Source organism: Ovis aries, chromosome 8, assembly GCF_016772045.2.
Source record: "Ovis aries strain OAR_USU_Benz2616 breed Rambouillet chromosome 8, ARS-UI_Ramb_v3.0, whole genome shotgun sequence".
Classification (NCBI taxonomy): domain Eukaryota; kingdom Metazoa; phylum Chordata; class Mammalia; order Artiodactyla; family Bovidae; genus Ovis; species Ovis aries.
The window spans coordinates 48,224,204-48,237,028 of NC_056061.1; the positions used below are offsets into that span (position 1 = coordinate 48,224,204).

The 12,825-nt window shown below is 48.7% G+C and overlaps 1 protein-coding gene across 2 annotated transcripts in view; it reads left to right on the top strand.

Moving 5' to 3' along the window:
- The window catches only part of LOC101110852 (gamma-aminobutyric acid type A receptor subunit rho2), a 41,825-nt gene that overhangs the window by 8,171 nt on the left and 20,829 nt on the right, over nucleotides 1–12,825 (top strand). For both annotated transcript variants that reach the window (XM_060419568.1, XM_027972715.3), the window contains exon 2: nucleotides 713–819. In XM_060419568.1, the coding sequence (XP_060275551.1) occupies nucleotides 713–819 (107 nt within the window). The remainder of the gene's footprint in view (nucleotides 1–712; nucleotides 820–12,825) is intronic.

Here is a 12,825-nt window from a genome sequence, read left to right on the forward strand (position 1 = left end):
TTTGTCTCAGAATTTTACTTATCACAAAACCAATATTATAACAACATTGAAGAAATTTTTGTAAGTTGATTAATTTCTTTAATTAATTCTTGGCTGCACTGGGTCTTGGCCGCTGCAAGCATGCTGTCTCTAATTGCAGCAAGCAGGTAGATCTCTCCCTTGAGCCTCGTTGCGGTGGCTTCTCTTGTTGTTGAGCACTGCCTCTGGGACGTGGGCTTTCATAGTTGTGGCACATGGGCTTAGTTGCTCTGCAGCATGTGGGATCTTCCCGGATCAGGATATGTTCCTGCATTAGTAGGCAGATTCTTAACCACTGGACCACCAGGGAAATTCCTAAAGAAATATTTCAAAAGAAAAAAAAAACCCACCATAAACCGTTCAACCGAAGCATTGGTCATCTAATCATGACTTTTGGCGAGACAATTAGGAGCTTGCCAAGGTAGAATGGGGTCCTGTCTGGGGGTATCTGTTTTAGAAGCCTCTGGAAGGGCCAGGTCCTCAGGTCAGCCTGTTGGTGAGGGCCTGGGGTGCTGGGGGCAAGCAGGGATAGGGGAGCAAGGATCGTTTATCTCTCAACCTCCCTCAGGGGATAAAGAGTAAGATGGGGGAAAAGTGTCTTAACAGGTAGGTCCTGCAGAAAGTAATCTCCCCAAATCATTTTACACAATGCCTTGGTGGGAGGACGGAAAACGTTTCTTGCCTGTCTTTGCAGTCACCTGTATAAGAAGAACCCCGATATGACCAAAATCCGACATGGAAAACCTCAGCCGCTTCTCAGAGTGGATGACCATGATTTCACCATGAGGCCTGCCTTTGGAGGTAAGATGTGTGCCCCCTACCTTCAGCCCTTTGGGGCCTGATCCCAGGACAGCCTCCTGCTGCTGTTCCATCAGGTTCCCTCAGGCACAGCCCTCCTCCCCGGGGGGCCTTGAGTTTCCCAGTCATGGTCAGCAAAGCCCAACTCAGTAATTATCCCCTGGAGCAAAGCGATGGAAGGAAGTGAGTGTTGAGAAGAGGCATTGGAGACGATGAAGCTGTTTACATTCTTAAAGGCCTAGCCCTGCTGCTGCCAACTTGCCTTTCTTAAAAGAATACGAGCAGGTGGGAAGTTTTGCACAGAAAATGACTCTGTTCTCTGCCGCCCCTTGCCTGGCTGGGAATTTGGGTTTCTGAGGGGGGCCACCTGCTTGCCCATGCAGCAACCATTTAACCCCTTGCAGGAACTTCCCTGGTGGTCCAGTGGTTAAGACTCCACACTCCCAGGGCAGAGGGAGTGGGCTCAGTCCCTGGTTGGGAAGCTAAGATCCCATATGCTGCATAATGTGGCAAAAAAAAAAAAAAAAGATGTTAAAAAAAGAAAACCCAAAAAACAATTTAACCCCTTGCAAAGGCCCCTTGCAGACTTGACCCCAAAAGAGTTTCCCTGCTCTTGGGGGTACAGCAGGGGTGGCATGGATGGTGGCTGCCCTTCTCAGGACCTGGAGAAAAATGCCACAGGGAGAGAGGAGCCTGGACAGGGGCGAGCCATCTGCACTGACAAGGCAGGGGGAAGGATGGGACTCACAGGATGCATGAGACACAGGCCCAGGCACCCCTTGTGCAGGTGGGGAAACTGAGGCCCAGAGCATGGCAGCTGACGCACCCTGGCCAGAGAGACCCTGGCAGGCTTGTCTCTACTCCCCTTTAGCTCACTCTTGAACTTCTCTCAGGTGCCAGCGTCCTCCTGGACCAGCAGGAAGGAGCAGGAGTGACTTGTGAGCAAGCCACCAACTCTCTGCTTGTGGTTTGTGAAGTGGGGGGAGTAATCCCTCCATCTGTGGGGGCTGTCAGGATTAAACGAGATGATGTATGTAAAGCCCCCGGCACCTACAGGTTCACAGCCCCTTAGAAAAAGCCAGCTGTCAGGCCTCCCTCTTGTGTGACTGTGAGGGGATTAGGATGTTAATCTATCCCAGGGGCCTTTGCATTTTCAAAGCCTCTCACTCAGTTCCCTGAGCTCTGACACCTGCCAAGCAGGAGGAGAAAGCAGGCGACGGATGACAGTCCCTGCCTCTTCCTGCTGGGACAGAAAGCTGCTCAGCCAGGCATTCAGCTGCCCTCGACGGCTTTCTCTGGGTAATGCCACCAGAGAATTTCATGAACTTCAGTAACATTTTCCTGAGTAAGCAGCTCTAAAATTAGCTGGATGTGCTCCAGGAGGTCCAAGCGAGATGATATCCTATAAGCAGAAAGCTCCTCTTTGTTTTTCTTCTAGAGCAGGGGTCCCCAACCTCTAGGATCTAATGCCTGATGGTCTGAGGTGGAGCTGATGGCATAATAATAGAAATGAAGTACACAATAAATGTAATATGCTCGAATCATCCAGGAAGCTCCCCTGTCCTTGGAAAAATTATCTTCCATGAAACCAGTATCTGGTGCCAAGGTGGCTGGGGACCGCTGTTCTGGAGGATGAGCTAAGATGCAGAGGGTCAGCAGGTGACTGGGACAAGGTTGCCAAACAATAGCATTAACACCAACGAACAATTCTTGGTGACTTCTGTGCCAGGCACCATTCTAATCAGGGCACTTACAGACATCATCTTACTTCAGTCCTCACAACTCCATGAAGTAGACCATAATTATGAAGTAGATATTGTTATGCCCAGATGAGGAACGTGAGGTATGGAGAGGTGAGGTGACTGGCCCACGTCACACAGATGCTGACCCACCCTCCTGAGTGGGTCTCTTTCTTGCCTCCTTTGACCTACATGTCCTCCAGTGCTAGGCAATTAAGCAGAGTAGGTATAGGGTTTAGAGCTCACAAACGATACTCCTAGGGGCCTCTACAAAGATTTTATTTTAAAATCAGAAGAAAAAATAAAATTGTAGGTAGAATAAAATGTTAATATATAATACTAATATAGTCATCTTTATACCAATACTTTTAAAAATGTTTTATCTGGTGGAAGGGTCCATGAAGGCAAGAGTCCAGGGTCCTCAAAAGTCACGGTGTAGCCTTTCGGCAGAACACAGTTCTGTGGGGCAGCTGCGTGTGTCTGGGTGTGAGTGACTTTCCGAATCACGCCTTGTAACTTTCTCATGAAAGCTGTCATTGCTGGCAGGAGCCTGAGCCATCACCTGGTCAGGACCTTCAGTTTGCAGAAGAGCCTGGGCTCCAGAGGGTTAAGTGATGAGCACAGAACAACTAGGGGGAAAACTTGGGTTTCTTCTGTGATGTCAGATGCAAAAGTGAAAGCCTCATAAAACCACCCTCCTCCTCTGGGAGAAAGCCAGGAGCTAGCTCTCAGGACCAGCAAGTGAAATCCTGCCACATTCTCAGAAAACTCAGCTCTGAGGAGAATCATCCAACAGGCTGCAGCCCCAGTCAGGGCGCTCCTTCCTCAAGCCACGTTCGGGGAGCAAATTTGGCTTCCTGTATTCTGGTCCCTGCAAGTGCTGGGCCCATCAGCTGGACTCCCCCAGAGTATGAAGGATCAGGACAGACCCCTGCCCCTGCCCAAGTAAGCCTCTGAGGCTGGGAAAGGCCCTGGTTTCACGGAAAGCTGCTGAAGAAAGAGGTGTCACCTCCCGCAGGTGCGATAAGACCCTTACACACCAGCTGTCACCATCTCAGTCACCAAGGCAAAGGGTGGGAGCTGCTCCTCCTTGCTCCCAACCCTCTCCGCCAGGGCACCTGGTCCTTGGGCCTCCTTTTCTTCCCTGCAGGGCTATCCCGGATGTCTAGATGGTACTTGGATGAAGTAGGACTAGGGGAACTCACGGTGAGGCACACATACATGAACTCAGAAATAGCTTTGCAGCTGGAGGGGTCCTGACCAAGCAGTCTGGGTGGGGCCACCACAGGAGAGGGCTTCCCACTGCCCAGGGTTCCAATGATTGTCACAATCCACGGTCCCTGGAGCCTCTGTGGATGGTTTAGAGCCCAGAAGCTGTCTCTGCCGGTGCTCCGGAGGGACTCCACCCAGCCCCTCACTCCTGGGCAGGAGTGTGGCTGCTGGTGGGTGTTACTCTAAGGAAGGAGGCTGACAGACAGCACATAGGTGACTCTGTGCAAGTAATAGTAAGCCTGCCTTCTTTGGGAGCAGCCCTGTGCCAGGCCCCCAGTCCAAAGCAAAGCCTGGGCCCAAATTGCCCTAATGCAGGTCCAGCCTAACACACCTCCCACTTAGCACTTAGCCCCACTTACTCAGCAGGCCACACCCACAGGGTACCCTTCAACAATTATGGAGTAGGTATTTCCATCCCTGCCTTCTCTTTCTAACTTGTGTCTCGAATAGGGGCTTCCTTGTGGACTGATATTTAAAAATACCTGATAGAGAGGAATTTGCCTAAGACTAGATACCCCTTGGATGACCTTTTCAGTCTGGAAAAAGAAAAGATTAAAAATCTAGCAGCTTCCTAATAATCCCAGGGATCAGTTGAAACAAAAATATCTTGTCTAAGCTCCCAGCTGCCTGGTTTGGTAGTGTGTCCTGGTTAGGAGAACCCGCAGAAAAAGTGATATGCTTTTTTTTTTTTTAATTACATTTTAATTTTTAAAAAATTGAGTGTAAAACACACAGAACATATAACTTACCATCTCAACCATTTGAAGCATAGAGTTCAGGGGCCAAAGCACATTCACGTTGTTGTCCAGCTATCACCAGCATCCACGTCTAGAGCCTTTTCATCTTCCCAAACCGAAGCTCCATTAAACAATAACTGTCTACTCCCTGCTCCCCCCTGTCCCTGAGGACCACCATTCTACTTTCAGCCTCTGAATCTGACTGCTCTAGGCACCTCGTGTCAGTAGAATTATACAGTGCTTGTCTTTTTGTGACTGGCTGATTCACTCAGTGTTGTCTTCAAGCCTCATCCATGTTGTAATGTGTGTCAGGATTCCTTTCCTTTTTAAGGCCAAACAATAGTCCATCGTATGAATATATCACTTATTGTTTACCCATGTATCTGTCATCGGACATTTGGATTACTCCTTCCTTTTGGGTACTGGGAAGAAAGCTTCCATGAACATGTGTGTACAACATCTGTTCAAGACCCTGTTTTCAGTTTGGGGGTTAATATACCCAGAAGTGGAATTGCTGAAACCCATGGTAGTTCTATGTTTAATTTTTGGAGGGACTCTCATACTTTTTTCACATCAGCAGCTTCTCACACATCACACATTCTCACACAGCAACTGCATCATTTCACCTGTTCACCAGCACAATGCTGATTCTTTAAAAAATTTTTTTTTGCCAAGCGGCGTGTGTGAACTCAGTTCTCTGATCAGGGATTAAACACACACGCCTTGCAGTGGATGTGTGGTCTTAAGCACTGGACCAGCAGAGAAGTCCCACATGGTGCTGGTTGAAGTGGGGGCCTTCCCAGGTGGCGCTAGTGGTAATGAGTCTGCCTCCCAATGCAGGAGGCTAAAGAGACGTGGGTTTCATCCCTGAGTTAATTCTTTTGAATAAACCCAAGGAGTTTGTCAGGATGGTGGGCAAGTAGCCACAAAGTAGGTTAGGTCCTCCAACCAAAATACTTTCATTTTCATTCTTAAGACAAATATGGTGTTTTTTGGAGCTGATCTGTATGAAGCAGGGTCGGTGGCACTTGGGGGCCCAGCAGAAAGCAGTACAGCCACAGTCCTTGGAGTGTTATTGTTCTGGTCGGGGAGACCAGTGTTAATGAACTCTTCACATCAAGACGTGAAATTACAGAGAACTGCTGGAAGGACAGAGGAGCCGTAGGGTGGGCGCAACAGGGCTGGTTGTGGGCACCAGGGGAGGGCTGCCTCCAGAAGTTTGGGAGGAGGAAGGCCAAGGAGCCACCCTTGTTGGACAAGACATGGGTTCAGTCACTTCGCTTGGCACTCCTGACATGCCAGAATGTCATCCCAAGAAGTGACATCCCAAGAGGCTGTCTACAGGTGAAACAGAAATGACTCAGTGCAGTCACGTATTACAGAAGCAATGGAGGGCATCTCTGCTGATGGAGGGGGAGTTAAGTGGTCAGTTCTGTCCAGAGAATCAGATGCCTTCATTCAAGAGGCGATGCTCGCAATGAGGAAAGATGCACGGGGTCTGAGCCCAGTGGGTGGAGAAAAGAAGAGGGGACCAAGGTGAAGGGTGCTCATGGATAACAGGAACATGGCAGTGGAATGCAAGCAGCGTGAGTGTGTGTGTGTGTGTGTGTGTGTGTGTGTGTGTGTGTGTGTGTAGGCGGTGCACCTGGGTGTCCATAGGCACGTGCCAGGTGCTACTGTGGGTGGAAATAGGGCTGTTCAGAGCTGGGCCATTCTCCCTGCCCCATCTTGGGCCAGCCAGAGCTCCCAGAAGCCTGGGTCCAAGGTTGGGGTTGGCCTTCTGCGTTGACATGAAGGTGTATTGGTCAAAGCAGTAGGACAGGATATATAGCATTTAGCAGTTTCTTAGCTTGACTTGTAACCTTTAGGTATTCAAGCATGTGGCATCTGGATCTCTGATAATGCTCCTGCCTGGGGGGTGGGTTTGTACATGTGGATGCTGCCCTTAGTGGTCAGCTGCCCACACGGAGTAGGGTGGAGTCTTGATCTGGAGGATCATGTCTGGGCAGGCTGAGATTGAGTGAGTCTGGAAAGAAGGGGTCAGGGGGCCCAGCCTGTGATCAGGGGCAGATCGGGGCAGTGGCTGGGCCTGTAGTACAACCCGCTTCCTCCATATCATTTCTAGAGCACAGGAGAACTCTTTCCTGTGCTATACCCAAACAACAAAGGGCTGAATGTAGCAGACATTGGTTCCCACGCTTCCTTGAGATAATTGCAAATCTCATGCTTCTGGCCTTCATTTAGTGAACCTGCCAATGCTCTGTAGCTCTTTCTCCGGCTATTCAGGCAGTGGGCTCTGGGGCCCTTGCTGATTTTGTTCCCCTCCTCCTACCCTTTTTCCCCCTCCTGATCAATCAGATTGAGTCACGCATTATTACAGTGTCTCTCAGATCTGCCCTTCCCTCCCCACCCCACCGCCTCACACCACATTTCTCAGCCCCTTGTTGCAGGGTGGAAAAATCTTAGACGTTACAATGGTTGTGGCCCTCCAAAGCTCCACCTCCCTGAAAAAATCTTATTCTTTTGCATTTAAGTGTAAATGAATTCATAAACTGAAATCAATTAAATTTTCTCTTTAGTGGATGATAATGATAAGAAGGCTGGACGCCCTGCTGACACCCACACCATGGCCCTCACACTACCCCTTGTCACCAAATTCACCTCCTGGAAACATCCCGTTCCTGGCGCTGCTCCCTCAGAAACTTCAGGGAGTGCCACCTTCTACAGGATGAAGTATAGCCCCTGCCTCTCCCCTCTGAGTCCCAAGAACTTCCAGGGTCTGGCCAACTGCCTCCCCGGCTCACCTCCCCTGGTGGAAGTGAGCTACCTCACGAACTACCTCACCTCTCACCTCTCCTGTCTTAGAAGGCTCTCTGTTCCTCACATCCCTGCAGAGTCTGCTACGAGCATCACTCCACGGTGGCCCCCAGGCCATCCTGCTTCATCCGACGGCCCATCCCTGCCCAGAGCCCCAGGTTGATGCCTTTCCTCTAACATGAAACATCTCTTGGCTATTTGGAACTGTATTGAAACTGCCCAACTCAGATTGGGACCTGAACCCACTGTCTTTAAATTGAAATCACACCCCTGTTCTCAAGGCTAACTGAATCTCAGGTCCTCAATATCTTGTTACAGAAAGAATTCAGTGAGAGACAAAGTGATGGGTAAGAAGTGGATTTGTTTAGAGACACATGCAGAATATGATCCATCTCGAAAGGAGGCAGTGGTAATGGCAGGAACACAGTTCACAGAGCATAGGCCATCTCAGAAGGTGACAGTCCCCAAAATATGGGGTGAGTAGATTTTTTGGGCAGGGTAATTTCATAGGCTAATGAGTGGGAGGACAGGATTATTCCAACTGTTTTGGAGAGGGTGTGGAAATTTCCAGGAATTGGGCCACCACTCACTTTTTGGCCTTTTATGGTCAGCCTTGGAACTATCATAGCGCTGGTGGGAGTGTCATTTAGCTAATGTATTACAGTGAGTATATGGTGCAGCTCAAGGCCCACTAGAAGTCAAATCTTCTGCCATGTTGGACCTAGTTGGTTCTAACCAATTTTTGTCGGGTCTTCAACAGTTATGTCATTCTTTTAAAGATTGTGCCCTGCCCTCTTCCCTCCTGTTTCAATAAGACCTTTTTCTTCTTTGAAATCATCACACAGACTCATTCTTTCACTCACTTATTGATTAATTAATTTTTTCACAGCATTGTGGTTAAGAACATGGGCTGTAGAATTCAGGTGTCTGGCTATTCACTCCTATGTAACCAGCTACCCTGGCTGTGACCTTTAGGTCATAGGCTATTCTGCTCACAAATCAGGTTGTGTTCAGCGGGTCAGTTCTTAAGGGAATACAGTCAGATGGTGGCAGCGGGTGGCACTGTCCAGGAGGAAAGTCTCTTCTACCCTTCTAGGTTCTTCTGGCTGGTCTAAGAATTAAGTTGACATGAGATTGATTCACCAGAGAAAGTCAAACAAGTTTAGTAAACTCTATTTTGGGAACAGGCCCTCTGTGTAAATTATATAAGGCAGTTTGTGTGTATGTGTGTGTGTTAGTCACTCAGTCATGTCCAGCTCTTTGCAACCCCACGGACTGTAACCTGCCAGGCTCCTCTGTCCATGGAATTCTCCAGGCAAGGATGCTGAAGTGGGTAACCAGTCCCTTCTCCAGGGGATCTTCCCGACCCAGGGATCAAATCTGAGTCTCCTCCATTACAGGTGGATTCTTTACCATCTGAGCCACCAGGAAAGCCAAGGCAGTTAAGTGGAAAGTCAAAATCTCTTCCTGAGTCTTTCCGGCTTCGATTGTTTTCAGCTCAAAATAATGCATATGCCAAAGAGACATTGTGGGCTGGCAAGTTTTGCTCCTATGCAGGGTCATCTCAAAACTGTCTTCCTTCTCATGTCTGGTGCCCAGGGTGAAAAGATGTCAAAGCTAGGCCTGGGACAGGACTTCCCTGGTGACTCAGACGGTAAGGAGTCTGTCTACAATGTGAGAGACCTGGGTTCGATCCCTGGGTTGGGAAGATTCCCTGGAGAAGGAAATGGCAACCCACTCCAGTACTCTTGTCTTGAAAATCTCATGGACGGAGGAGCTTGGTGCAGGCTACTGTCCATGGGGTCGCAAAGAGTCAGGCACAACTGAGCGACTTTAGAGAGAGAGAGGCCTGGGACAGATGGAACTCCTTGGGCATCAAGGCATCATTCTCATCATTCCCTCTCTCTCTGGCCCCTAATTTGGCCACCTGACAGCATAAGAGAAACCAGCAGAAACTGGAAGTTTCACAATGTTGTTAGTTCTGGTGCATTCTAGTCTTTGAATTGACCACAGAGGTCCAATCAGATTCAAAGGGGAGAGGAATCAGACTTTTGTTAGGAGGAGTGTTGAAGGATTTACAGACATCTTGTAAAACCATTATACTGGGGCCACCCTGCCTTGCTTAGTCCAGACCCCAGCTCTGCCTCTTAATAGCTGTGTGGCTAAGGCAAATTCTTGAATCCTTAGAGCAACCTCAGTGAAGATTATGTGTGGAGTTTTCAGCAAAGTGCATGACACATAAAAAGTGCTCAAGAAACATTAACTGATTTTATTGATTGAGAATGCTCCAGTCAGCGAGATGCATTCATTAAAGAGGGGGTTCTGGTACAATTTCTTTCTGGTTGTGCCTCCACTGACTGGGACTTCCATTCCCAGACTTTCATCTCTAGTCCTCAGCTTCTTGCCTATAGGATGGAGGTAATTCCAGTAACTGCCTCAACAGGTTGTTGTGAGGTTGAAACCCAGGTGTCCTACAGGAAGCACTCAGCAAGGGCTGGTGCAGCAGAGAGCGTGTGCATGGGGACATGGGGACAGTGTGGCGTGGGCCATGCACCAGGCGCTGGATGCTGACATGCAATAGAGACATGGCTCCTGCCCCGGGGAGTGTGCGGCCCAGCTTCCTGGACACACAGCAAACAATCCGTTAGGGCCTCTCCCAGGACAAGTGCTCATACTGCTACTATTACTGCTACTATGATCTGTCCTACTCACGGAACTTCTCAGTCTAATGTGTGGGTTTTCTGCTCCAAACAATTCTTCTATTGTCTATGGATACCAGTTGCATGTCCTACAATTTAATTTGGTTCTAACACTACCTAGGGCTTCCCTGGTGGCTCAAGAGGTAAAGAAGCTCCCTGCCATGCAGGAGACTTGCAGGAGAAGCAAGTTCACTTCCTGGCTTGGGAAGATCCCCTGGAGAAGGGCATGGCAACCCATCCAGTATTCTTGCTTGGGAAATTTCATGGACGGTGGAGCCTGGTGGGCTGCAGTCCATGGGGTTGCAAAAGAGTCGGATACAACTGAATGACTAAACAACAATGACAACAACAAGGGTTAGCACAGACTCCACAGGTTAAGGGCTCCGTCCCACAGACATCAATCATCAGACCCACTTCAGTCATCAATCAGAAGAACTGGGTCCCCAGTTATCTATACTTCTCTCCGACGTGGCCCCGAAACTGGAGTTCCCACAACCCCCTGCTAATTTGCCAGAATCGCTTGTAGAGTCAAGGAACACATTATTTACTGTCTCCAGTTTATTATAAAGATCGTTATAAAAGATACAGAGGGACAGAGGATGAGGCAGGGCATAGGGAGAGAACTGGAAGGGTCCTGAGCTCAGGAGCCTCTGTCCCGTGCAGTTGGGGTGCACCATCTTCCCTGAAGTGTTCACCAGGAATCTCACTGAACCTGACTGTTTAGGGGTTTTATGGAGGTTCCGTTGTGTGTAGACATGACTGATGTTCTTATTGCCCACTGCTGGTTAACTCAAGCTCCAGGCCCTCCCTTCCCCAGAAGTTGGGGGGTTGGGCTGAAAGTTCCAACCATCTAATCACCTGTTTGTTTCCTTAATAACCAGCCCCCATCCTGAAACTGAGAGCTAACCGAGAGTCACCGCTCTAGCTGAACCTCAGGTGTGGTTTGTTATGAACAACAAAAGAACACTCCTTTTACCCCTATCACTTAGGAAGCTACAAGAGTTTCAGGAGCTCTGTGCCAGGAACTGGGGCTGAAAACCAAATAAATATTTCTTAATATATCATAATATCCCAGCTGCTGTCACTTCGCAAGGTTACTTCCTAGTTACATCTCCAGGTGGAGTGTCTCCAATGTGATGCCTTCCTAGGGACTTTCCAGGGTAGTTCAGACACATGATCTTCATCTGGTATACTTTCGTTCCACCCCTATTTAAGGAGCCCTCTGTGTGGGGCACCCAGACTGAGAATGGAGACCCTCTTGAATGCTTTACTCTGTGGCCTTCTTCCTAGGAGGGGTTCAAGTCCTGGATTTCCAAGCCACAGTGCTCTGGCCACCAAGGCCCCCAAATGTCACTCAGCTGGTCGAGCTGAGGCCCATGGAGCCAGCTCAAAGCAAGGGTCTGCCTCTTTTTGGAGCTGTGGCCTCTTCCCCTGAACGCTTCTTGGACCTCCCCGGCCACTTCCCCACAGGGTGGTGTGGTCTATGCTTCACTGTTATGGTGAGCAGGTTGGAGAGCCAAAGCTGGGCAGGAAGTCGGCCTTCTGGGGCTCCAGCATCCTTCTTCCCTCAGAGGAGACCCCTCTGACTCCTTGGCAGTGTCCTTGGCCCTCACCTTCTGGAGCACAAACCCTGGCTTACACCCACACCCCGCTCCTGTTACCAAACTGAACTTGAGTCCACTCACAGTGAAGCTAGTTTTCTGATGCTGGTAGTTGTGAAAGGCAGCTTGTGCTCCAAAGACCTGCCTTCCCCACTTGCTTTGGAAGGGTGTTTAAAGGCAGCCATTTGGAGTAAGGGTTGCAGCTTGTGGAACTTTCTTCTGTTTGGCAGTTAGTGAGGTAACATGAAAATGCTTTGGAAATCTTAAAGTCAGCCTTCTGGTTCCAACAAGTCTGCATGTAGTCACCATTCTCCACTTGGGTGGAGGCCTTAGTTTCTGTAGAACAACTCAAACATATGGGTCAGATAATTATATATATCCTGTAAGAGGAACTAGAACTCTCTTTTTTTAAAAGATCAGTTCAGTTCAATTGCTCAGTTGTGTCCGACTCTTTCTGATCCATGGACTGCAGCATGCCAGGTCTCCCTGTCCATCACCAACCCTCGGAGCTTGCTCGAACTCAAGTCCACTGAGTCGGTGATGCCACACAACCATCTCATCCTCTGTCATCCCCTTTTCTTCCTGCCCACAATCTTTGACAGCATCAGAGTCTTTTCAAATGAGTCAGTTCTTCGCATCAGGTGACCAAAGTATTGTAGTTTCAGCTTCAGCATCACTCCTTCCAATGAATAGTCAGGACTGATTTCCTTTAGGATAGACTGGTTGGATCTCCTTGCAGTCCAAGGGACTCTCAAGAGTCTTCTCCAACACCACAATTCAAAAACATCAAGCATCTTTTAATTTCATGGTTGCAGACACCATCTGCAGTGATTTTGGAGCCCAAAAAGAGAAAGTCTGCCACTGTTTCCACTGTTTCTCCATCTATTTGCTATGAAGTGATGGGACCGGATGCCATGATCTTAGTTTTCTGAATGTTGAGTTTTAAGCCAACTTTTTCACTCTCCTCTTTCACTTTCTCAAGAGGCTCTTTAGTTCTTCGCTTTCTGCCATAAGGGTAGTATCATCTGCATATCTCATATTAATATTGATATTTATCCCAGCAGTCTTGATTCCAGCTTGTGCTTCATCCAGCCCAGCATTTTGCATGATGTATTCTGCATATAAGTTAAATAAGCAGGGTGAC